General features: G+C 39.2%; 2 protein-coding genes across 3 annotated transcripts in view; one reads left to right on the top strand and one right to left on the bottom strand.

The window, feature by feature from the left end:
• tlcd4 (TLC domain containing 4) overlaps positions 1-6,046 on the bottom strand; it is a 29,642-nt gene extending 23,596 nt beyond the window's left edge. Inside the window, exon 1 of the mRNA XM_002933788.5 lies at positions 5,129-6,046. The gene's annotated coding sequence lies outside the window, so the exon portion shown is untranslated. The remainder of the gene's footprint in view (positions 1-5,128) is intronic.
• Positions 1,018-26,498, top strand: alg14 (ALG14, UDP-N-acetylglucosaminyltransferase subunit). 2 transcript variants are annotated; one of them, XM_004913720.4, is made up of 4 exons: positions 1,018-1,235; positions 14,624-14,775; positions 21,763-21,885; positions 26,245-26,498. In XM_004913720.4, the coding sequence occupies exons 1-4, from the start codon at positions 1,121-1,123 to the stop codon at positions 26,473-26,475; spliced, it is 621 nt and encodes a 206-aa protein (XP_004913777.1). In that variant the 5' UTR covers positions 1,018-1,120; the 3' UTR covers positions 26,476-26,498. The 2 variants fall into 2 exon arrangements, with proteins under 2 accessions (XP_004913777.1, XP_002933844.1); XM_002933798.3 differs by lacking the exon at positions 1,018-1,235 and adding an exon at positions 11,510-11,789.
• The last annotated feature ends 604 nt before the right edge of the window (positions 26,499-27,102 follow it).

The following is a 27,102-nucleotide window of genomic DNA, read 5'->3' as shown; positions in this document are numbered from 1 at the left end:
TGAGCAGCTCTTTATCAAAAAAGATAACATGATGTAGCTGGGGGTAGGAAGGGAGGCAACTTCGGCGATCGCGGTGCCGCGTATGACATCCCACCGCTGATTTACATTTTCGCCGGTGGGATGTCATATCGGGGAGATTAGTCACCCGCAACAAGGGAGATTTGTCACGGGCGACTAATCTCCCTCTTGTGCCACAGCCCTTAGGACCAGGAAGTAGAATGTGACTTTTGTTTAATTTTCCAATTTTACCCTGTTTAGAGCAAAACAAATATGTTTTTCCCAAGCCCTATTTACTGAACTTGTGTTGAAAAAAGTATGCTGTCCCTTTTAACATGGGATCAAGGAACAAAACTTCTACTGTGAGTGCTCATAAAGTCACACCAGTCTCTGAATGCAGTGCTAGATCTTTAATTTTTAAACCAGCTCAGTACTGTGTGCATAAGCCTAAGGCCCTTTTAACCTTTGTTCATCTCCTAAATAAAATTATACTCTGGACAACCTGTTACATGAATGCAAACCCTACAGCCCTACTAAAGCCTGAATGTCAGCACCATGGCAATGTAGCAGCTTATTCATTTAAACTATATTAGTAAGCACACAGTCCTTATCAATGCAAAATAACTATTTTAAAATCCATATCAAAATTCCATTTTTTAATTCTACTGGCCCTTCAGTAAGAGAGTGTGCTGCTTCCCTCCATTTATTTTTTAAGGGGACCCAGCACGACCAGACTGCATTTCTTTTTTTTAGTGAATGTCGGAAAATCACTGAGCTAGGCACTGAACAAGAATACATTGATACACAGTTATCAATTCAGTGCTGTTAAGGCATCAAACTAGTGAACGAGCCACTTTAAGACCATTAGCACTGTTTTAGTACATGCAGCTCTTTCCATGCAAATCAATAGCTTTGAAATGCATCAAGTTGCAATCCACCTTAATTTGTCACTAGCAAGCACCTCAGTGACTACAGAGAGATCTGCTGAGAGAATAAGCTGCCTTTTTCTTGCATTTCCCTGCAGTGGAGCACAGGAGAGATCCCGTGTAAGAGTTCTAAGGGTGTCTTGCCCTGGGTTTACCCGAGTACAGCATGCTGCATTCCACCTGTGTTCGGCACTTACATGCACCTGTGTCAGTACCATCACGTTTCAAAGAATGAAATGCATTTCATCCTGCTGTTCCCTGCAGTGGGACACAGAGGCACTCCACCGCAGGGAAACACAGGGTGCAGCACCTGTGAGTACCCTTAGACTACCCTTCAGAAAAATTATGTCCATATTACTCTGTACTCTTTTATATGTTAATATGTTTGAGTAAGACCTTGCATAAATTTGATAGTAGTATAATATTACTTTTTGCATAAAGGTGAAATGTATTTGGTGAAATGTATTATTTTGTGCTCATTAGCTGAATAAGATTCTAACATTTCCTGGCTCTGTTTATGCTGTTGTTTTAGCCGCTTTCCCATTTGTATGATTCCCATCAGAATGTGAGTAACTATAATACAACTGCAGATTATGTCTTCTTTCCTCTTTGCCTATGGGCTTTGTTGAAAAAATATAAAAAAAAAAATTAAAAAGAAATAATTGAAATGAATATCGAGATATAATTAAAAGAAAATTTTAATGTAGCTGTAGTGTTTTGCACAATCTGGTTGCACCTTGCGCCACCTTAGTTACAGGGTGTAGTAATTGAATGAGGTGGGAAAGAAACAGGTTTTGCACTGATAAGCAAAAACAGGTTTAGCCAGTTTTGTTTATTTTTTAATGGTAGGTTTTCTTTGAGTACCTGCAGAAAATTCAATAACTGCCACAAAAGTTTACAAATACAAATGTTTCCTTTCATTAGTCTTCCTGCAGTTGGCTGAACAAATGTGAACGTTTGTCCAGTGTTGGTCAGTGAGGCTGTTTTCTTGAAAGTGCTAATGTTTGTAACTATCTCCCACCAAACTGTATGGGTGTGTGATTGTGACTGCATTACCAAGTTGTGCACATACAAAAGTTGATAGGGCAAAATGAATAACCAATGACCAGCAATTTTGTGCATATCATGAGACACATTAGTCCATGGTCTGACTCACTGGATCGGTGCAATGTGTTTATCAATATGTCTTCAAATACACTAGCACCTGACCGATCAACACACAATATCAGTAGCCATGAACCCTGCCCAAGTTTAATAGCATAAAGCCACACACCAGAAAAACGAAAAAGCCAATAAAGATTTCAACTGCACTGGACAACTGTCATGTTTGGAATCCCTGTCTGAGCATTACAAACAATTAACTTACAAACAGATCCAAATCATTCAGTCTGTCAATGATCTTCTTATATATTCAAAAGCTATGCCATAAGAAAAGTTGTTTTGTCTACAGCGCAAATTATGGATTGTGGTGATGTTCTATTGTAGTCTGTAAAAACTATCTGCCTCCTTGTAAAACAGGTTAAAAGTGGTACTGCCGGTGATAAGTCTGTCAATGTAAAGTTTTTAGTTCCAATAACTTTGGAATATAAGCATTACTCTCAAATGGTTTTTGCTCAACTAGAATACCATATAATGTATGATGCATGAGAAAATAATTACACCTTCATGATACAGACTATTTCCCCTGAGAGATCCACAGAAAAACATTCAAATAGACTTAATTGCAATTACTTTTGAAACCTGAAACTTATTTATTGTTGTCACTGGCCCCATAAAGCTGATGAAATGCATTTGCTAGGCCTAGCACTCCAACCATATGGAACTTCCATTAGTTTACCTTTGGCCTATATATAACTTCAGATATGCCTAACTAGGATTTTACTCTCAATGTCTAATTGTGTCACACAAACCTGATCATCACACTAAGCTGCATGGTTGCAAGACAATTTCTATGCAATTCAGATTTAAAATGTCTCAGAATATATCTTGCATAGTGTTTCACATGTTAACTACTACATGCTGTCTCAAAACACAGTGTAAATAGCCATATTAAAAGTTTTAAAGTTATTTGTAGATGCATTTGCTATTAACTATATCTGGCTGTTTTTATTCTCTGAACAACTGGGTCTGACTCCTGAAACAATGTAACATACCTGGAGTTCTGACTTCTGCTACATTATTTTAAAAGTTAAAACCAGAGAATAAATAGGAGTAAGCAAATAATGTTTTCAGTTTCAATTACATTTACAAATCAGTAAAAAAACACCAAATATTTTAATGAAGAAGCTGTAAAGTTATTTTGCAAGCAAAGGCTCCCTACATAGGTGCCTACCTGGCAACTGCATTGGCCCAGGTACTCATGAACCAAGCTGATACAGGAGCTCATTTACTGATATCTTTCTACTTTAATATTAGCCCAAGCAGGCACGTGCACAGCAGAGTGAAAGAGCTGGTTTTTGAATCTAAGTTTGGCTTTTCCCTCTACTGGGTATGCACCTGCCTGGACAGGAAGGATCAGAAGACAGAAAAAGATGGAGATGATGATCTTCTACATAAATACCAGGGCTGATGCATGCAGTTTTGTAGCTAACAGAAGCACCAGCCCGGGGTAACAGTTAAGCAATTACAATCACTAGGAGGGTGCCTAACATTCTGGCACCCCAAGTGATCATACAATTAGTTTTCCTTTAACAGACATTATATGAAATAAGTTGGTTGGCTTTTTTTCCAAGTAGTGGTCGGATCAACTAATCTTGCATCCCCACAAGCTTTTTAATATTCAAATCCACCCTCTAACCATCATTATTTATCCACAAAGAGGGTTCTAATAGTTTAGAGGTGACTGAATGCAAACACAGCATTAGGTGGTACTTGTGCCCCAATGAGGAACATGGTTAAAAGAGAAGGAAGAGAAGGTTAACCATCGGGTTCCAATATACTAGGCACCCCAGTGATTCCAGTTAGCTTGGTGCTGCCAGCATCTCTCCTGCTCAGAATCTTTGCTTGTGCACGTGCAGTAGAGTAAAAGTCTTCCTTTATTACCCTGAGTTTTGATTGTACTGTCCACACACACACTGCCCTGACCAGCCACAAGGGATCCCTGGTGAAAGTAACACCTGGCTTGACAAAACAAATGATTTTCATTCTTTAGGGTTTATGGATATGTTGCATTCCTTATCACAAGCTTACTCTCAGTAGGTAAGAATTAGGCAGGCAAAAATATGAAAACTACCTCAACAAATACCTAAATGTCAGCAAATAAGGGTATTTCGTTAATTCACCTTTCTTCAGAATATCTTTGAAATGTATTGAAATGTATTTTGTATTTTGGTAATTTTTATATGAAAAAACGTAATGCTCAATTGCCTGGAAAGGAGATATCAATGTAGAAATAAATGGAAATGGGTAGCAGAGTATGGGTTATGTAAAGACCTATCTTTATCATACTGTGTCTGAACTACAAATCCAGAATATCTCAAGTTTTTTAAATTCACAGCTGATTTTTTCTGGCATAACCTAAACAAAAAACTGAGGTCTGTATGAGGCTATAAACATAGCAGTTTAGATACAGTTTATAAAAAAATAAATAAAACTAGAATATATGCAATAATAGAAATCAAATGGACCAAGTTTGATGTAACATTTCTACCTATAATCTGATGTTCAGACAAATATAAACAAGTCACTATACTGTAATACTGTATACTCATCTCATATAGGCAACATTCACAAATATAAGGAAGTTCCCATATTTCCAGGGATACACAAACATCCCATTTATGTAAATACCTTCTCTGTTTCTAGCCCATATACAAGTTTTCCTGCTAAAATCTATTTATTACTCTGCTATTCACACTTCCCTCTCCAATGAAAATACTCTGTGACTCCTTGTCAACTCTGAGCCCACAACACAACAACAAGCCCTTCATTGTGACATTAACGTGAAACATGAGACATGGAAAATTGATACTTAACACGTTCAGCTAACAATAGAGAGAAAGAGGAGGTTCCTTGGGAAAACAGAACAAGCAGAGGTGCGCAAACATTTCCAGTCAGCTCCTACTGAACTATAATCACCATTAACCTTTATCTGTCAAGCGATGCTGGGAGTTCTAGTCCCACGGGGGGAGGGGGGGGTCTCAGAAGGGTTAACAAACCTATAAATACACGATGGCAGGGGGCCTATAAGAGGCATATGCGGTTACCTGCACCAATGGGTCCTACATCCAGGCCTGTGTGTGTCTGTAAGTGGGCTCATTCGCAGCCCCCAGCTTGTGTCTAGCTGCAGATGGCCATGCTGGATGCTATTCTTACTGACTGGCCCTGGAAGGAGGGAGGTTTGGAAGCTGCAGAATCCCAGACGGAAGCCAATACGTGCCTGCCGGGGTTCCCTCTCAGAGCCTGGCAGACGAGGTGGCGATCAGAGCTGGGCTGGAGATGCTGTGAGAGAAGCCTTGCTTGGGGCTCTATAGCCTGTGCAGCGGCCAGATCGAGTTACAGCAGGGCTAACTATTAACCCCTAGTGTGCCGGCCTGGGCCGCGCTGCAGTGAATAACGACAGGCAGCGCTCTCAGAGCCTTGCAGAGGAGGAGGCGATCAGAGCTGGGCTGGAAATGCCGTGAGAGAAAGAGGAGGTTTCTTGGTTAAACAGAATTACAGTGGTGTGCAAGCATTTCCAATCAGCAGCCCCCACAGTTTGACAAATCTACAATTACATTACGCTTAGCTGTCGGGGGATGCTGGGAGTTATAGTCCCACTGGGGGTAGGTCTCAAGAGGTTTGGTAAGAGGCCTACAAAAAGCATATGCGGTTGCCTGCACCAAGGGGCCCAACGTCCAGGCCAGTGTATGGCTGCAATAGGCCCATTCGCAATCCCCCAGCTTGTGTCTAGCTGCTGATGGCCATGCTGGATGCTGGCCTTACTGGCCCAGGAAGGAGGGAGGTTTTGAAGCTCGGGTTTCAGAATCCCAGATGGAAGCCAATATGTGCCTGCCAGGATTCCCTCTCAGAGCCTGGCAGAGGAGGTGGTGATCAGAGCTGGGCTGTAGATGCTGTGACAGAAGCCTTGTTCAGCGTTGACAATAGAGAGAAAGAGGAGGTTTCTTGGGAAAACAGAACAGAGCTGTGCAAACACTTCCTATCAGTTCTACTAAACTGTCATCCTTTAGCTGTCAGGGGATTCTGGGAGATATAGTCTTACATAACAGGGGAGGGGGACTCAGGTTTTGACAAGCCTAAAAACAGGGAGGTATATGGAGGTACATCCAAGCCTGTGTACGACTGTAATAACCTCATTCACAGCCCCCCCAGCTTGTGTCTAGTCGCTGATGGCCATGCTGGATGGCATCCTTACTTACTGGCCTTGGAAGGATAAGTTACACAGCAGTGTAATGACGGAGGATTTGCTAGGTATTGTAGCTGGGTGGAAAAGCACTTTTACACAACTCACTCACTTAAAATATATTCTTTCCTTCCCTTTTCTTCCCACACTGTAAATTAGTGATCCCCAACAAGTGGCTTGTAAGCAACATGTTGCTCACCACCCCCTTTGATGTTGCTCTTATTGGCCTCAAAGTAGGTGCCCATTTTTACATTTCTGGCTTGGAGACAAGATTTGAAAGCACAGAGACACAGTTTTACTCCAAGCAGAGCCTCTTGCATACCACATGGGGCTACCAAATCCCAATCCCAGCCCTTATTTGGCATTCCAAGTTATATACTTCTATGGCTCACCAACACCATTTACATCTGAGTGTGGCTCACCAGTAAAGAAAGGTTGGGGATCCCTGCTCTAAACCATTACAGGCCCAGAAACAGCCCATGCACTGTAGTGTAGTTATATGGAATCACTAGCAGTGAGGGCCAGATTTGGCCAGAAAATGCTAATATTGACAGGTAGGTTCCATTTAATCAAAAGACAGGCTGCATGGAATATGCCCCCTGTGACATATGTTTTAAAGGACATATCAACCCTATTTTACCTTACAGTGTGTCAGTATAGGGCACCTTACCCCTACCTGACCCATATTATTTTCGTTTCCAATTGTCATCCTACTTCCTACATCGCCGCCTTATTAATTACTGTAATAAAGATTTCATCCCAACTTAGTTTTCCCATCCTGATGTCCTGCTTCCTCTTCTAAATGTGCACATTGCCCCCTCCTGCCTGTCTTCTCCAATTATACTTTTTTAAACATGCACTCATAAACAAATATTGCCTGTCCTGCAGAACTTTAAACTGTGCATGCTCCCCTTTCCAAGTGCCAAGGCTAATTCTAATGGGAGTGGGAGAGGAACTGAGCAAGCTATTGCTAGAGATCAAGAGACCAAAGCAGCCTCATTGTTTACTTTTCAGGGACCGGAGTGGCAGGTATGTAAAGAATGCAGTGAGGTTTTTTACATATAAGATTTTTGGTTGGTTGACATGTTGCACAATTTCCTAGTAGGCTTGTGAACTGCCTTGCTGAACTAGAAAATAGTACCGTTGACATACCAGAACTGGACATTGGAAGGGGTGGGGGGGGTAAAGGCATATTTACTGCTTTGTCATACAGTGCCCTTTAGTATTTACAGAAAATGCTCCAAAATGTATTTCACAGAAGTTATTTTACACCAGAAAATCTCTTTAACAGGCAAAGACAGGCAGATGACCACAGCCCTAAATGTAGACAGTCAAAATCTAATTTTGTGCATACTTTATGGAGCTGCCCATTCATTCGAAAATTCTGGATTCAGATAAGATACTATGCGGTTTAATGGTTGGTTAACTATGTACCTCTATCTCCAGCATGGGAGCTACAGGTTGTTAATAATATTAACTGCAGTGGCTAAAAAAATCAATACTGTAGGTATGGATCTTGGATAACCCCCAACGCTCAACCTATTTTTAAAGAAACTGCTTAGGGTGATTCACATGGATTGGGTGGAAGCTTCTTTAAACAAACTCAAAGCAGTCCAAAAGTTTTTGTAACATGGGAAACTTTTATTATTATATTACTTCACAAATTGGAAAATAAATTCATGCATGTTTTCAAATCACTGACTGGCACATAATACAGACCATGAGTGGTGCATATGCACATGGGATAAATGTAGTGTGGGTACTGGATCTTAGTTAGGGGGTGCTTCCATACCATATCTTGCTGTTATTTTGAGAAACCTAGATACATCAAAGAGAGTTTGATGTAGAGTTTGTTGCACCTTTCCACAATTATTAAAGTTGCTATAATTTATGGTTTAACGTTAATTTCAAATAATGGATAACATGAAAACTGTACAATAATGACTGATTGAAATGTATTTCTAAATAAATGTGTTTTTTTCTCATGTAAAAGGTTACAAGTGCTAAACCTACCTGGAATCTTGCTCTCAAAAATTCTAGGGGGCATTTACTAACATTGGAGATAAATATCACCAGTGGTGTTTCCCATAGTAACCAATCAGTTTCTAACTTGTATGCAACTGATAAAATCTAATTGTTAACTGGTTGCTTTATGAAACATCACCAGTGATTTTTATCTTCAACGTTAGTAAAATCTTGTGTTGGACATGATAATTTGCATTTCTTTATGTTTATTACTGAGCCATTATTTTGTAGATAAAAGATTACCTAATGGTGGCCATACACCATAAGATTTGCTTGTTTGGTGTGGAGATCCGACAGGAAATGTAAGCCTACCTTACCTCCATGTAAGGGAGGCCATCAGAGGCCCCAATACATGGGCAGATAAGCTGCCAAATCAGTCTGAGGGACCAGAATCAGCAGCTTAAATCTGCCTGTGAATTCACATTACAATTACGATCTTTCCTGTGAAAGATCACTCATACCCTTCACTAAAAATTCAAAACAAGTGTTTCAATTTTCCTACTTTTCTATATCAAGGTAGTTATCAGTCTCCAAAATTTTAAAATCCTTTTATGTATGCTATGATCTAATCTCCATAAGTACTGGTTTCTTTATTCACTTTTTAAGTAGAATTTAAAGAAACAAAACAGTCACAGCAGTATATGAATTTTTATTAAATGTTGTGATCACCTTTGTTAAAAAAAGTAGCATTGGCACATATTCACTTTAAATAGCACCTTGTCACTTTTAAGCACTAGTAACACTTTACAGTGAGTGCCAGTTCACCAATTGTGTATGTGAACACTATAGCTAATTAGTTACTGGGAGTAAATTGGAGTGAAGTGATCCAGGAATAAGATTCAGCAATCAGAGAAGGGGTTTTTTTTCTTTTTCATTTTAAATATTTTAGAAAAAAAGAGTCTCTTTCCTAGTGGGAAACACATTATGGGATACTGTGGACAGGCTCCCTATTCTGCTCTACTGGGATACTCTAATCCACCAGGATCTAGAGTATTTCTTTAAATGCCTATTTTCTTGTGGGCTACATAGTCCACAGTTGGATGTCCAATATGTATAGGTTTACCTAAGTATGTGGCATATAGGGGTCCCAAAATAAAGACACCTCATACGAGCTATCAGTTCTGTAATTCCAGATACTGCAAAAACAACACAACACATTTACAGCATTTTTTGAGGGACAAAGGTAGAAAAAAAAAACTATGTTCACCCCAAAAACCATATATTTTTGAAAAGTACACATTCCCTCAAATCCAAATATGGGTACAAGCAGCAAACTTTCCTAAATTTGGTGATATTGGTTACATTTTCAGAAAATCACCTCAAACCTTCCATTTTACAGCATCTTATCTCCCACATAGCATAAGGTACTAGGATAAAACACCCTAAATATGAAGGCCTGGGGTCTGCTGAACATGATAAAATAAAGAACTAAATAAAGTCAAAAAGAATGTGTGTTTCTGTATGCATTTGTGTACAGCTCTAAAAATGTATTAATGTGTGTATATGTGTGTAGATGTAAGACATAAGTGCACAAAAGAAAAAAAAAGCCCATGCAACTTGCTGCTTTGTGGCAAAAGCCACTAGTGCAGCAAAGAAGCCCTTTAATGCAAAGCATTGGAAGGTAAAGGGTTAAAGCATTGCACCCACAATGAAACACATACCTTGGAGGCACAGACTGTCCCAACTTATCCCCCATTCCTGACAAACAGATGTTCTACCCCCCTCACTGCCCTAACCTGACCCCCAAAGACAGAAACATACCTAGAGGTGACACATGCTGCCTCATTTTCCCACAGTCAGGTACATAACTATGTACACAAAAAACACTGCAAGGCATACACCTACCTAAGATAAGGAAATAATGCCTTACACACCTCCACCCCCCATCCATAACTAAAGATAGATATGTCTAGTTTCCCTACACACTACTCAAGAGTCAAATGCCCCTCACAGAGATAAACCTAGAACAGCTTATCGAATCTCACCACACACTGTACCTCCCACACTAGGACATTTAAAAAACGTGTGCCTCTGTAGGACTAACCCAATCTCCCCTCAAAATTCTGAGTAAAAAAAGCACACTAGCAAAACAGCAACAAGAAGGATTAAAAAGAAAAAAAAAACAATTTCTAAACATACAAAAACTTCCCCCTCCACAAAAAAAATCTAGACATCCCCCCAAAATTATCCAACAAAAACATAAGCACACTCCAAAACACTTCCCCATAGTACAAAATTTTACAGCACATCAACCCAAAATATAATTATTTGCCTAATAAAAGAAAACATCATTCTAAGCAACTTTGCAATATACATTCATTACAAATTTGCAACAGTATTTTTGCTTATTTGTATTTGCCAGTCCTTTTCTTTTTCCTTCCCTGGTGGCTCTGGCATTTGAAACAATGTAACACAAGGCAGCAGACTGACAGACCTGTCTCCCTGGAGGAGACTGACCTCTGCAAAATTGTTTAAAAAGTAACAGCCAAGAGTTCAGCAATTGCTGCTTTCAGTAGCAATTACATTTACAAATAACTTTTAAAGCACTAACAATTTTCAGTAAATTCACACTGGGAAGATTGTAAGCTCTACGGGGCAGGAACCTCCTTCCTACTGTGTCTCATACCACATGGCACTTATATATACATATATGTATTTATTTATTATATCACTTGTCCTCCCTGTGTGTAATTTTGTATTCTGTAAAACTGTACAGCGCTGCGTACCCTTGTGGCGCTTTATAAATAAAGTTATACATACATACAAGTTGCTTGGAATTAGGTTTTCTTTTATTAGGTAAAAACTTATTTTCGACATGATAATAATATATATCAGAGTACATATATAACAATATCAGAGTACTCAAAAAAATCAAAACCCCCTCCTTCAAAATTAGTACAGACCTCAAAACTTACCAGCACCCTAACCCCAAAAAATAAAACCACTCCACATATAAGCAGGCTCCAATAACCCCCTAATATTAAGGGCACACTCCTTACAGAGACCAGCAAGGGTGTAACAGCAGCCACCACTGAACAGAATGTGCCCCAGTATTCAAGCAAAAACTAAATAAACTCCTTTTATTCATGTCCCATGAAAAAAATAATGCTACCCAGCACAACCCGATACTCATTCAGTGCAGCACTGTGACACTGTGCTCCTCTCCGGGCTTCCCCGAGTAACTGAGGGCTGCTAGGACTGATGCAGCCATATAGCCTTTTGAAGAAGAAGCCGAATGGGCGCCGAATGTCACGTGTTGGAGACGTTTCTCCGAGCCGGTCACATGTGCGTGACGTCACTTGCGGACTATTGGGAACTAGGAACTGGCTGCGGTCCTTTGCTTGAATGGATGGAGCAGTTATGGTTGTTGGTGGTGCTAGCTGTGCTCTGTTTGTTAGCCCTGCTTTTGGCACTTCGGGTATGGCTGGTTCTACGGCAGGGTGTTGAGTGCAGGCCTGGGAGGAAAGGTTGTGTCAGTCTCATGGTAGTTGCTGGTTCAGGTGAGTTCTAAAGTAGTCCACACTGTGGGCTTGAGGGAGCATTTCTTTTTTGGTTTGGGTCATGCACCTCAGACTGAGCACTCTTTGCGTTATAAAAAAAATGTGTGTCCCATATATTAAGCGTTAGTAAGGAAGGTATGAGTGGTTAATTAACCTAGCAACAGGGCAAAAGTCTTAAAATCAAAATAGAAAATGGTAGCAAAGAGAATAAAAGGAAAATATGTTATTTATAATAATCTGATGCATATAAATGCACCTTTACATTAGTATGTTATAGATGGAAATATTTTATATAAATGTCTATATAATCTATAACATACTGAACGTTAAAATAAAGGCAAATCTATGTGCATCAGAGATGTTCTGCCTAAGTTTGTGCAGCTCACCTAAAGCTACTAAGGGGCAATGAACAGGGTGTGCTTGTAGGCACATTGTAGCATGGGTACAATGATATTTGCATGGCCTTACAGCTTTAATAGTAAGCTTTCAGATTATCAGTACGAATGTTACCCCAAACCCATATACACACACATATTATAAGGCCAGGGCACACAACAATGTTTTTTGTTTATAACACAACTTAGCATTTCTTTGAAGCCACCTACCTTGAGAACATATGATATATATATTTTCACACAGCCAAAAATAAAAATTGATCACTGTCTGTGTATGAACAAAAAACCTTAGTAAAGGGGAAATAAAACCACAGACCAAGTTACACTTACGTTTGCTTAGGCTAATGCCACATTTTTCAGCTTGCAGAGAATACTCTCCTACACTTGGGGTGAAGATACACTGAGCTACTAGTAGCAGCTACTTGTCGCAGCTACAGAATATATTGCACCTGCCTGTAACACAAAGGCTCTAGTGAGAAAGCAGGGAGCTTTTATGCCCCAGCTCATTAACATACACCTGAAATTTGTTCCTTATTTTTAAAATAAGGAACCATTTTTAGGTGGCAGCTACAGAATAGACAATGCTGATTATTTACTGATAATTGTCTCTACATATGTTTTACCAGAGGCAATTCTCAGTATTGTCTATGACGGTATTTTATGGTGTTTAGTAGCTGTGACAAGTAGCTGCTACTAAGTAGCTCTGTGTTTCGTCACCCTAAGGCTAATGCCACTTGAAAATCCTCCTACCTGTGCCTGCACCTGAAAGCATTGTTTACGCTCGGGTGCAGGCACATGTAGCCGATATCCGCCGAAAATGCAAAGTCACGTTTTTTGGCGGATATCAGCTACATGTGGCTGCATCCGGGTGTATTCAATGCTTTCAAGCGCAGGCACAGGTAGGAGGATTTTCAAGTGGTGTTATCCTAAGGCTAATGGCGCACTTAGCGTATGGCGTATATTTTCAGCAAGCTGAACAACGCTTGCTGAAAATTATGCACCATACGCTCCTACGTATGGTGCATATTTTCAGCAATCGTTTTTCAGCTTGCCGAATATGTATGCCATACACTAAGGGGCTGATTTACTAATCCACGAATGGTCCGAAGGCATCCAAATGCGTTTTTTTCATAATGATCGGTATTTTGCGATTTTTTCGTAAATTGTCGCGACTTCTTCATAGCCGTTACGACTGTTTCGCAAATTGTTGCAATTTTTTCATAGCGTTAAGACTTGCGTGAACTGTCACAATTTTTTCGTAGCCTTCGCACCGAGTACGAAAGTTTCAGATTCATTCAAGCTTCAGTATCGTGACTTTTCTTGGGCCAGGTTGGAGCTGCAGAGTGCCATTGAGTCCTATGGGAGGCTTCCAAAATCATGCAAAGTCTGAAAGTTTTGCCCGCCGTTTACGAGCGCTCAATACGAAAAAGTTGCGACAATATACAAGCAAATCGTAATGGCTACGAAAAAGTCGCGACTTTTTGCGCAAGTCGTAACAGCTACGGAAAAGTCACAACAATTTACGATAAAGTCGTAACGGGGATGAAAAAATCGCAAAAAATACGAAAAAGTCACAAAATGTTCGTTTCCAATCCGAATTTTTCCCATTCGAATTCGTGGATTAGTAAATCAGCCCCATAGTGTGACATTAGCCTTAATTTTTGTGGCTATTGGGATTTGTGATCCAGGTGTGCTTCCTCCTTTACTATCAGCCTCTGCAGAGTGGAACTGAGCAGTGAAGATAAAAGGGTGGTGTATAAGTTTTTGTATGATGTAGACATCATATTCAAAGATTATTAGCAATTGGATTTTAATTTTTCATTCTTCATAGTTTTGAATTATTTAGCTTTTTGTTTAACAAGTTTCCAGTTTGGAATTTCAGCAGCTATTTGGTTGCCAGTGTCCACTTTACCCTAGCAACCATGTAGTGGTTAAAATGAAAGACTGGAAGATGAATAGAAGAAGGCCTAAATAGAAAGATAAGTAATAAAATTGTAGTCTCACGGAGCAATTTTTTTTTGGCTGTTGGGGTCCGTGATCCCCAGATGGCAGCTGGAAAGAGGCCAAAGCCAAATAATAATTAAAAATGAAAATCAATTGAAAAAATTGAAAAGGTTAGAACATTTTATAACATACTAAGCGTTAACTTAAAGGTGAAACACCCCTTTAAGTGCATATATGCATCTTCTTACCCTGGCCTGTGCATTGCATATAATCCTGTTGACCTATTGAGTTGATCTATTGAGTGGTGCATAGTAGAGAAAATGGAAAATAGCCAGTGCTGACAAATAATTGTTTTTTATGTCTGACCATTATAAAGTATAACATTTCTGAGTAGCAAACTACAGAAGTAAAGTACTTCACATAAGTGCAATCAAATTTTGTTTAGATTTTATTCATCTGTTTTATGACTATTAAATGGATTTGCTTGTTTTTCAGGTGGACACACAACTGAAATATTGAGGCTGCTGAGCAGCCTGTCCAAATCCTACTCCCCAACACACTATGTCCTTGCTGAAACAGACAAAATGAGTGAAGACAAAATACATTTGTTTGAAAATACAAGAACTTCTGGTGTTTACAAGTCTACGGTGAGTGATTAAACAAAAAGGAGTTTTTACTATAAAAAGAACGTCATCTTTGGATTGCCCAAGCAACTGCCAGTCTAGTATTCTGTGAAAATCAAGACTACAGAGTAAGCAGGGCTGTGGAGTCGGAGTCGGAGGCAATTTTGGTTATCTGGAGTCGGAGTCGGCAAAAAATTAACCGACTCCGACTCCTACTAAATTTAAATGGGAATAAAAAAAAAAATTAAAGCAAGTTTAAATGTCCCAATTCACAGTCATAATGAATTACTTCTCTGCTATAAGCCTAATGCATGCAGTGCATAAACGAACACGTTGAGTGACCATGAAGCATGCTTCTCATTGACTGTATGAATGTATAAAATACATTAGCATATTAAAAACAGAGGAGTCGGAGTTGGAGTCGGAAGTATCGGAAACTGAGGAGTCGGAGAATTTATCTACCGACTCCACAGCCCTGTCTGTAAGCCAATAGTAGCGGAAATGGAGAAGTGTTTGCGATCCCTCAAACACAGTGCCTGCTTGCCATGAAGAGGATGAGAGCAGAGGGAGCCGTGCTGTTTCACTTGTTTAACTTTTGTGTTTAACTTTTTTAAAGTTATCATATACTGTTGCTCTGCAGTGGTAAAATGTGTGTGTTTGCTTTAGAAATACTACTGTAGTTTATATAAACAAACTGCTATGTAGCTGTGGGGGCAGCAACTCAAGGGAGAAAGGGCACAGGTTACAGGTGGCAGATAAGCTGTCTAGAACATAATGGTGTTATCTGTTATACACTAATTAACCTGACCCATTCAGCCATATTTCAGTTGCCTCTTATGCTACACAGCAGCTTTTTTTATATAAATCAGTGCTGTCCAACTTATGTGGTAACACATTTTTCTGGCGTACATGGTGGCGGGCCGATAATGGAAGCCAGTTTTGACCATTCCAACCTTTTAGACTGCACCCACTTCAAACCACACCCATTTTATCTGAAGAGCTTTTAAACCCAGACCCAGATTAATGGTAGTAACACAGCCAAAACCCCAAACAGTTGGTGCTCACTACAGGGATATCACCCATCATTCATATGTGAAAGAAATGTATGTCATATTAATATATAACCTTAAATCTATATGCCTCCTTCTCCTGTGGATAGCACAGCACCCCCCAGCACATAATTTCACACCTTAGGGACCATATAATTACTATTCCCAAATTTTAACAATAAGGGAAGGCAGAGTATGGCACACACAAGTAGGCAGAGTATGGCACACACAGGCACACATCCTGTGTGTATCATACTCTTCCTGCCCTACCCTGCCTATGTGTGCAAAATTATGTCTGCCCTATGCTGCCTTTGTGTGCAATACTATGTCTGCCCTATGCTGCCTGTGTGTGCCATATACACATAGGCAGCATAGGCAGGCAGTAGATACAGTGACACAATGCTGGCACTGCTCCTGCAGTCTTAATGGTGTATGAACAATGTGGGGGCTTACAGTCTAAACCTGAGGTGTGAACAATGCAGGGACTAAAAGTTGTGAACAGTACAGTGGAATACATGTTTAAACAATTCAGGGGTGTACAACCTGAATCGAGGTGTGAACAATGCACAGTTAATCTAAGTACTGATACCATTTAAAGCTTACACAAAGGTAAGCAGTCACAGCATCCAGACAGGTGGGGAATCCACACAGAGTGGAGCGGCAAGCCGCCAGTTGGACAGCAGTGATATAAACTAAAGTAGTGTTTCAAGCAAACAAGCAGATTTTACCAGTGCTGGGCAACGGTAAATTTTGTTTCAGTTACTTTAAAAAAATTTCATTTTTTTGATGCTATTGTTCCTTGAAAGTTACCCTCGGTGTTTGTCTCTTCCTGACAAAGTGATTACATGTGTGTCTGTATAATATACACACACCAAAAGGATTATTAGGAACACCATACTAATATGGTGTTTGACCCCCTTTCGCCTTCAGAACTACCTTAATTCTACGTGGCATTGATTCAACGAGGTGCTGAAAGCATTCTTTAGAAATGTTGGCATCTTGCAGTTGATGGACATTTGTGGGATGCACATCCAGGGCACGAAGCTCCCGTTCCACTACATCCCAAAGATGCTCTATTGTGTTGAGATCTGGTGACTGTGGGGGCCATTTTAGTACAGTGAACTCATTGTCATGTTCAAGAAACCAATTTGAAATGATTCGAGCTTTGTGACATGGTGCATTATCCTGCTGGAAGTAGCCATCAGAGGATGGGTACATGGTGGTCATAAAGGGATGGACATGGTCAGAAACAATGCTCAGCTAGGCCGTGGCATTTAAACGATGCCCAGTTGGCACTAAGGGGCCTAAAGTATGCCAAGAAAGCATCCCCCACACCATTACACCACCAGCCTGCACAGTGGTAACAAGGCATGATGGATCCATGTTCTCATTCTGTTTACGCCAAATTCTGACTCTTGAATGCCATTTGAATGTCTCAACAGAAATCGAGACTCATCAGACCAGGCAACATTTTTCCAGTCTTTAACTGTCCAATTTTGGTGAGCTTGTGCAAATTGTAGCCTCTTTTTCCTATTTGTAGTGGAGATGAGTGGTACCCGGTGGGGTCTTCTGCTGTTGTAGCCCATCCGCCTCAAGGTTATGCGTGTTGTGGCTTCACAAATGCTTTGCTGCATACCTCGGTTGTAACGAGTGGTTATTTCAGTCAAAGTTGCTCTTCTATCAGCTTGAATCAGTCGGCCCATTCTCCTCTGACCTCTAGCATCAACAAGGCATTTTCGCCCACAGCACTGCCCCATACTGGATGTTTTTCCCTTTTCACACCATTCTTTGTAAACCCTAGAAGTGGTTGTGCGTGAAAATCCCAGTAACTGACCCCTAAATGCATTGAAGCAACTGCCATGTGATTGGTTGATTAGATAATTGCATTAATGAGAAATTGTACAGGTGTTCCTAATAATCCTTTTGGTGAGTGTATTGATATAGGATGTAATATTCGGTGTTGTTTCCAAAGTTTTACACTAGGTGGTGCACTGCCTTCACATTTAGACTATGTACTCCGATGCCTCAAGTGCCTATTTTCAGCATCATGCATTAACGGCCTAGTTGAACGTTGAACATGTTTCCAGCAACGTTTTACCAGCCAGTTCTGGATTTAGAAAGCTAAGTTTTTGCATGCTGATTTGCAGAAGTGTATTTCCATACCTGTTGATGCATTTTTTTTAAATGTATTTACCAGAGAGCAGCTTTTAACTGGAGTCTTGGGTGACTCTTACACATCAAAACAACCATTGCAGCCCAGTCCTTTTAAATGAACACAGATATATAGCAAAGTTAGCTTAAAAAGCTGGGTTTTCTTGTGCCAATGACTGTACACAAAGCTTACACCAATATTTGCAATGTATTTATATAGCACTACTATATATGCAACACTGTACAATTTTTTTTAAAACAGTAATAGTACAAACAGGGAAAACATTGCAATAAATATACACAGCAACAAAGATTAAGTGGCACTTGTTAATGGACAAAGGAGATCCTGCCCTGTAGAGCCTAACAGTTTGAGTGGTGTATTGCTTAGATGCACAGGTAAGAAGATGATATGTTCTGCTATTCAGAGAGCCTTTTCCTGCACTGGAACTATTGTGTGAGCCCTGATGCAGGCATATGCAGTGAATTTCCAGCAGAAATGCATGAGTATCTATTTTTGTGCTGAAATCACTTAGCTGAGGTAGGAGGCTGATGCCAGCATAGGGACTGATTCTCGGCCTGCTTTTTTCTGCAGGCAAAGAATCAGCCCTGTGTGGCATTAACCTAAGTGCCATGATTTGACCAGATTATCTTGCTACTACTTGCTGCTGCTGTCGGGTATGGTAAAATGTAGCAAGAGAGGTTTACAATAAAAATTACAAGCTTTGACTGGAGTGGAGAGAAAGTTTTCCCTGTTCAACTTGAGCAGTTACATTAAAGTGATCAGTCATAGTTTATCTTATGGTAGTCTGAGTTTGGAGACTGGAGAACTGTCTACATGCCTAATACAAACTGTGAAATTTAGTGGAGGATTAATAATGATCTGTATCTGTTTTCATTGTTTGGATAAGGGCCCCTGTTCAAATTAAAGCATTCTCGACAATGCCGTGCTTTGTATTCTCCGGCAGTTTGGAGAAGGCTTGTTATTTTATGAAACATTATAATGTCCCAGTGCACAAATGGAAGTCTCTACAAAATTAATTTGGGAGTGGAATAACTTGACTGGCCTTCACAGAGCCACTACCCAATCAAACACATGTGTGATGTATTTAGATGCCAGCTGCAAGCAAGGCCTGGTCTCCAGTCATCAGTGCCCATCTTTCTTAATTTTCCTGTGATTAAATGGAAGCACATGCTGCCAGAAAGTTGTTTCATCACTTTGTGCCAAGCCAAAAAAGTTATTTTAATGAGAGACATCTTCATATTAATACATTTTAATTTTAGAATGAGACAGCCAGGTAGATATATATGTTTGGGTTTGTGTATTTATGTGTCCAAGTGACAAGTAGCATTACTATACTATGATTTGTAGTGCCTTCTTTGTTAGAGCAATGAAAGACAGGGTGCTCCATCAACCCAGAAAGCAATGCCGCCTCCTGCATTTTGGCGATTACCAGGGTTTGCCGTATGTAATGCATGTTAGTTGTGCAATTCAAATGGAAGTGAAGTATTGTTGGGTACTTCATCGCCCACAGGAGAGGAGATTTCTCAACGGATGATGAAGTGCCCCATATGACGTTGCTCTTACTCATTCTTATCTAAAAATTGTGTTTACAATTCCTAATCAGTTGTAATGTGTAGAAAATGTTCTGCTTATAGCATTCAAGGTCAAAGCTTGTTCTGTTTGTAATGCTTTTGAATGGATTTTCTTCCTTTGCTGGTATGTAAAGTTTTACCATTTCTTTTCTGATTTCTGACACGCATTTAATTTGCAAGTTTGTTAAAAGAAGACAACCAATTTGCCTAAACTGTGTGGAACAGGGTATTATAAAACACAGAACTATTTAATTGCTGCAAACACACCATAAATTCAAACACAGAAGTCTAAGCTCTTCAAGAATTTACAAAGTTTACTGGTCAGATCCAAAATAAGCCATGCAACATTTAAATGTACTTAAAGGGTGCTTATTCCTCTTTATTGAGCATCAATCAATGGTCGGTTACAGCAGAATATAAAAAGCCCATGTTGCTGGGCAAAATCCCTCCCATAAGGTACAAATGCCATTAAGGTTCAATGTTATTTTGCTCATCCCTTATTTTATACATAAGAAGGGGACGACCATAAAGAAATATACTTCTTAACTTTTATACATTACAACATTATTGTAAAAGAAAATAAACATTTTATACCCGTACAATAGGACACTGTCATTGATTTAACCCTTCCTGTATGTAGCCAATACTTCACCCTTTTTTGAATGACACGAAATCTAAGGGAAGCAGCCTACCTAAAAATGTGCCAGCACTGGTAACTGTTGCTTTCTTATGATTTGTCCATTTGTGCTGGCAGTTCCCATCACAAATAGGGATGCAAATGGCATACTCAGTGTCACTGTCAAAGTATTTCTCCAAATGTGGATGATCATTAAAAAAGACACTAGAACAATGACTGATTGCGTCTCCCACAAGGATACGTCCCATTGTTTAGACGCACACACGTGGAGCCCAAATCTGCCTTTACTAATCACACAGATTGCAGGGACATCTATAACATTAATAATGGGGGTTCCTAAACGCTTCAATTTCAAGATGGCTTTTCTCAGTAATGGTCAGTGTTTGTATGCATACCCAGATGATGTGTGCATATAAATGGTAAACATATATTTATTTATGCATAGAGGTGAAAACACCAGTGACTTCAAGAAGTCAACAAATGTTTTGAATATTTTATAATGGGCTGCCTGTGTTCGATGTGGACTTCAGCAGTTTTAACAGGGGATCTTGTTACATTCCAGAACAACTTCCAGTTTGTGAGTGAGGAGGGTGGAAAAATCTTTTCACTCTTGTTTCCAAAATGAACCACAACTGCACAGTGATATTCAAGTATGGCCATTGTGCTAGCCACAACTGGGAATTCAGTCAAGTATGTTTATTTCCCCAGTATATGCATGGGTTTTTTTGTTTTTACAATTTAATTTTGCAATAGAACATAAACCATTTAGTGGCACTAATACAAGCAGCAGACATTCTTAACTCACCCCTGAATTAATATATATATATATATATATATATATATATATATATATATATATATATATATATATATATATAGGGAATGCCATCACTGGGGCCTCAATAAATGCGTCCATCATATTTTTCAGCTGCAATACATTTTTATGGATGTGTATCCTTGTTCACAAAAAAGCTATATTACTACTTTTAACTAAGTTACAGTGCAGTCTGTCCTTCCAAGGCTAAGGGCAGTGCAGAGCATCCAATGTGCAATAGGTGACCTGACTGACTGGCTTGGACCTTCTGCATTATTTCCTTTGCAGCTGCTACTAGTGCAGAGTCCTAAAGGGCTGATGCACAATGCACTGCCTGGTAATTCCAACATATTTCCCTTATAGGTTGGTTCCATTGTTAAGGGAATTCTCTCCACCTAAAATTGATAATCTATGTTGGTGTATAGAGTATTATTAAAACAAGACTGTTAAAATTTGTTGCATCAGCTAATACTTTTATTAACACCATCTGTTTTGGTATGTGTTGAGCATTACTAATGTCTGTTGTTGTCGTATATACATTATTCACTGAGATTTTTCTTATGCTGGAGAGAAATGTATCAACTAGTGTGGCAAATTATAACACTATAGAGATTTGCCAGATGGAAAAAAATGAAAAATCACCATTTATGGTGTACCATTTCCAAAGAAAGTGAAAAGAAAATTGGTTGGTCTGCAGTAATATAAAATGCAAATACATATGATATTTAAAAGTCCTTGCTAATTTTATCAAAATGTATTCTTTACAGTATTCAATTCATCGCATTCCCAGGAGTCGTGAAGTCAGGCAGTCTTGGAGCTCCTCTTTCCTGACCACTTTACAGTCCATGTTATATTCCTTTCCATTAACTGCTCGTCTACAGCCAGATTTGGTATGTATAGCGGTTTTCTGTACTGTACTTCAAAATGTGCATGCTGCATTTATTGTAAAGCTCTACTTTATTCTTGACAATATGTCTGTATTCAGTGAAAATAAGATAAAATAGGAGTCAGGAGGTCTGTAAACTCACATTAATATAACACCTTTTCTAAACTAGTGTTAATGCTGTCCTCATTGTTTTGCAAGCTTAACTCCTATGTCATTTGTGTTTGCCATATCTAATACAGTAACACTAGAGGAAACAAAGTACAGTACATAAAGGAAAGATATGTTTAAAGAAATATTACTGAGGTCAGGTTAACACAAGTAACCAGGATGGACCTATCTGATGTATGTAAATAGCCCTAGTTAGGGTAAGAGCACACATTGCATATAAAATGCTTCTGTACACCTGCGTTTTTTAATCAGGCAGATCGGAGCAGATCTGATATGATTAGCAGCTTCCTGTAGCTGCACTGACAGGCACACCTTCAGCCTAAGTGCAGCTACATGGAGCAGAGATTGGCCCGAAAATGTCTGCTTTGGCAGGAGTAGAGATGTTTGATATGCAATGTGTGCTCTTGTCGTTAGTAGCTAGTTATATAAGCTCCATGTATACATCTTGCAAAGAAGATCAATTCTAGGAGTAAGCAAGTAAGCACATAGATTAGATGCACTGTCAGGTTGGTGTAGGCATCTGTATTCTAATTCTTCAAGGACTAGGCAATCAGAACTTTGGAAAAAATTTAGCAGCCATTCTGGCTCATTCCAAAGAAAAACTGAGGGTCAGACTTTGGTAAAAGTTTAAAAAATATTTCTGAAGGCTCTGCATATTCTGTCTTTAATTAGGTAAAGTGGGTCATGAATTGAGGTCACATCTATAATGGAGAAAAGATACTGCACTGAGAGTTTGCAGACTGTGTTGGTCTCTGATGGAAGTAATGATGGACTTTCCCTTGTTTTTAGAAAGCTCTTTAGTAAGATACAGAACAGCATTAGGCAGACTGGTAATTTTGGACTGGTTGCCAAATTATCACTTTGCCCAGGAATTCCTGGCTGGTAGTCATCCCAGTGAAATCCTGTCCAAATTTCAGATTTGGGACCTGTCTTTAGGTGTGCAAACTTGCAGTTCACTTGTGTTTCCATATAACACACAAGGTACTTGTTTTGTCTGTGGGTCAGATTGGCAGATTGCACAGAAATTAGTTCTGATATCACTGCCTTTACTTTTCCTGCAGATTCAGCCCTGTGTTGTCTGTGCAACTGGGCTCATGTCTATAATTCAAAGTCTGCCATCTATAGGAATGGGGCAAGGTCTGATTTCTATGTGATGCCATGGCTTTCTGAAAACAAGCAAATATGATACAAAGCTATTTGGGTGGGTTCTGGTAAAAACCACCTCTAACTGCTCATAGTGTAAATAAATGCTATAAAGCTAGGTTTTATGTCTTTGCCTATTACTGTTTCTTAGCTATCAAACAGCAACTTCTTTCATAGGCGTTATTGCAAATGTATTTAACATTTTATCAGCCAGATACATTCTGAGAATTTTTCGCTTTTTTGGTGCAGGAAAATCAAGGTCACAGGCAGCTAAAGTTAAGATTATGTGCTCTTTGTACCCAAAACAGTGTGGTTATCTCTGTGGAAAGCCTTGTGTCATTTCACCCTTTCTCTGAACAAGGGGAAAAAGCTGGCTGACTTTTTTTTGGTCTTTCTCTTGTTTTTACAGTGGTCCAGTAAATAAAATTCTAGTTATCGTCTGATGTTTGAGACCTTTGTTGGCATAAAGAGCATACTGGAAAAATCTAGTTGTTGTTGCAGCTGAGTCGATAATGGCAACTTGTTCTGTGTGCTGACATTTGGAAAATCTCGATCTCCGGTGTTGTGGGTAATAATTATCTACTGTGCCATTCCCAGCATAGTGGCGTTCTGGAGCAGACAATGGTGTTTTATTTAGAAATTACAAGTGTAGTCGTTGTCCTGAAACAGTAATGCAGTTTTTTTGTTCTTTTTCAAAGGGATTTTAAATACTGATGCAGATAAAAGGTTAAGAGTAGCCCTACATGTAGAATAAATCCCCAGTTAATTTAATTACATGATACAATAGAAATGTAGACATTTAAGAATCTTCTAAATTCTTGTAATTTGTGTCTTTGGGTATATTTATTGAGGGATGTGGGCAAGGTTTAATTTTTGTTTTTTTTTTTTTTTAATGTTCTTTCTAACCTGAAATTTCAGGTTCTATTTGACTTCTCGGCAATAACGTCCAAAAACCAGATTTATTTTGCTAGAATTTTCATTTCTTAACTTTTTTATACAGGTCCTCTCATTTTTCTAGTTTGTCATGCAAACCTCTGCCTGGTTGCAACAGGCAGTTGGACTTTATTAATATAACACTTGGAATTCCGTTGTGCAGGCTCCCCAGCTTTGAACATAAAGAAGGAGGAGCAAGGGTGAAGCCAATATGGTCCTGGTTTTCAGTGCACATGCTCCTGTTTGGTGATAAAATCAAAAGCCTGTACCCTGAAAAGCACTTGCCGAAAATTCCGCCCTACGCCTCCTATGAGATTCGCTCGGGTGCAGGCACATGTAGCCGATATACACATAAAAACGCGAGATAATGCAAAGTCTCACGTTTTTATGCATATATTGGCTACATGTGCCTGCACCCGAGCGTATCTCATTCATTCGGGTGCAGGCACATGTAGGAGGCGTAGGGCAGAATTTTCGGCAATCGCTTTTCCGCTTGCCGAAAATATCCGCCCTACACCTCGTCTGACATTAGCCGAAAGCTTACACAAAGGTAAGCAGCACAGACAGGTGGGGGCCACCCAAGTGGGGCTGTCAGTTGGATAGCACTGTCCTAAGTCATTCGTTGGATTTACTAATATGCTTAGGCATCTTGCAATATTTTGCAAGAATCGTTACAAAAGATTACAATCCCCTCACTAATAAGCCTTTTGGACTGTTATAGTATATATACATATAGTATGTATTTATGATTTATGTAATACTTCCCTTACATTACTTTTTGCTAATATTTTTAAAATAAAAAATGTCTCATGTTGAAAAGCATTTTTTTGTGGTTTATTTGCCAAATTTATCCAGCAAGAGAATTACATTCTTGCTAAACTGTCTAGACTAAGAGCAATTTTGAAGCAGCTTAGGTGGAGTACAATCCATTCAAGTCTCGCGAGCACATATTTCAGTGTAAAATGATATCACCATTAGATGTACTTTTCCTTATATAGAATGCAGAGCAATTGCTACTGATACAGATATGGATTTTTGGATGTCTCTTGGCAGACAGCACGTGAGGGCCAGAGCTGAAACATGTGTTACTTGTTAGGGAAATATGTTGAAAATCTAACAAACCCAACTGTGTACTTCTGTTCTCGACTTCTTTAAGGCAAGAAGTCCAAATGTCAAACATAATCTAAAAAAATAACATAATGAAAATGGCTGTTCCATAAAATGTATATTTGCATGCTTGACTTCCCTCTCACGTTTTATTGCAACCTTTTTGTTAATTTGTTTTCCAGCTACAGTTTGATAGCTATTGCAAATAGGCATCCATCTGCCTCAATAATCTCTGAAGGAGAAAGGAAGCCATGTGTGTTCTGTAACATTTAATCAGTATTAACAATTTCACATGCTGTGTAGATCACTGGGGGTTATTAGTTAAGCACCACTGTTACTAGAATCACATATTTTCTACTTTGGACCAGTGATAATATCTCTTAAAGGAGAAGGAAAGGTACAATTATTGCGGGGTGCCAAAATGTTCGGCACCCCCCCAGTGACTGTAATCACTTGCCTTATACCCGGCTTTTCACTCTACTGCCTGGGGTAGCTGCGAGAGAGTGATCCTCTTCTTCTGTCTTCGTGAAACTTGCGCATGTGCAGTAGAGTGAAAAGCCTAACTTTAATAAAAGAAAGTCGGCATTTTTTTGGACACCAAAGAGGCTACAAAGTGATTCCAAAAGGATAGAGATAAAAAGCCCAGCACAGTTTGCTTGTTGTACAAATCTGAATTCCGCAATGACATTGATATTGACATTGAGCATTTAAAATAATACATCTTGCTACCAGTAAAAACAACCACAATGTAAAGGGCATATTTATTGCTACTTATAATAGTTTATAATGATAAGGCTAGCCAGGCTAACAGCATTAATTACACCATTATTTTACGCTACCTGACATCAAAATTCTGGCATTGCAAAATATGCCTTGATAAAACAATGGTGGGGGGTGTGGTTATAGCCTACAGCTCAACCAAGATGGTGATGGGAACAAAAATGAAAATCGTTTTGGGGTTATTTCGCATTTGTATCTTGCTTTTTATGATATGTCTTTTTCTTTGTTTTAGGTCTTATGTAACGGTCCTGGGACGTGTGTTCCTGCATGTTTTTCTGCATTTCTTCTCGGGGTCTTTGGAATAAAGAAAATAATCATTATCTATGTAGAAAGCATTTGTCGTGTGGAAACTCTGTCCCTCTCTGGAAGACTTCTGTATTATATTTCTGATTATTTTATTGTACAGTGGCCTCAGCTTCAGACCAAATACCCCAAATCTATATATCTAGGACGAATAGTTTAATAAAGAAAACCATTAATATCCTACTGCTTCATGTCTGACTACATTAATTCATTAATATCATATTGCTGCACTTATGGGTATAAAACAGGAAAACTGCCTTGTCTGCCCGCTTGAATTTTCCCAGCTTTCTGCTGACCAGGAGTATGTAAATTGGTAAAAGCTAATGTGGCCATGTAAGGGTTTGACTGTGGTTTGCTTTATGAGGAGGGAAAGAGACATTATATAGGTAGGGGTATGTCACCTTTCAATTCAACTTTTACTATGTTCAGCATTTCCTCTTTTAAGCAATTTTTCAAGTGGTCTTTTTTAAATTATTTATTTTCCTCATGTGCTTCATTTTGCATTTTTATTGGCCCTATGAAATGTATCAATACAGATTTACATATATTAAAGAACTGTAGCAGATAAGTTTTTTTTTTTGTTTCTTGTTTTGAGAAACACAAGGAGCATTTTTGCAAACAATTTCTGACCTCATTTTGATCTACACAAAGTTGAAACTTCTAGGTTTAAGGTAACCTGCTTTTTTTGAAGGGTCAGGGGGTGGTCTAGTGTGCCAGGAACCATTGACTCTTACCATATATAATGTATTTGGGGCTAATGTTCCCACTGTTTAATGTATTTGTGGTG

This window comes from Xenopus tropicalis, chromosome 4, assembly GCF_000004195.4.
Source record: "Xenopus tropicalis strain Nigerian chromosome 4, UCB_Xtro_10.0, whole genome shotgun sequence".
NCBI lineage: Eukaryota > Metazoa > Chordata > Amphibia > Anura > Pipidae > Xenopus > Xenopus tropicalis.
The sequence above is the reverse complement of the archived record's forward strand: the minus strand, read 5'-3'. Positions and strand labels throughout refer to the sequence as shown.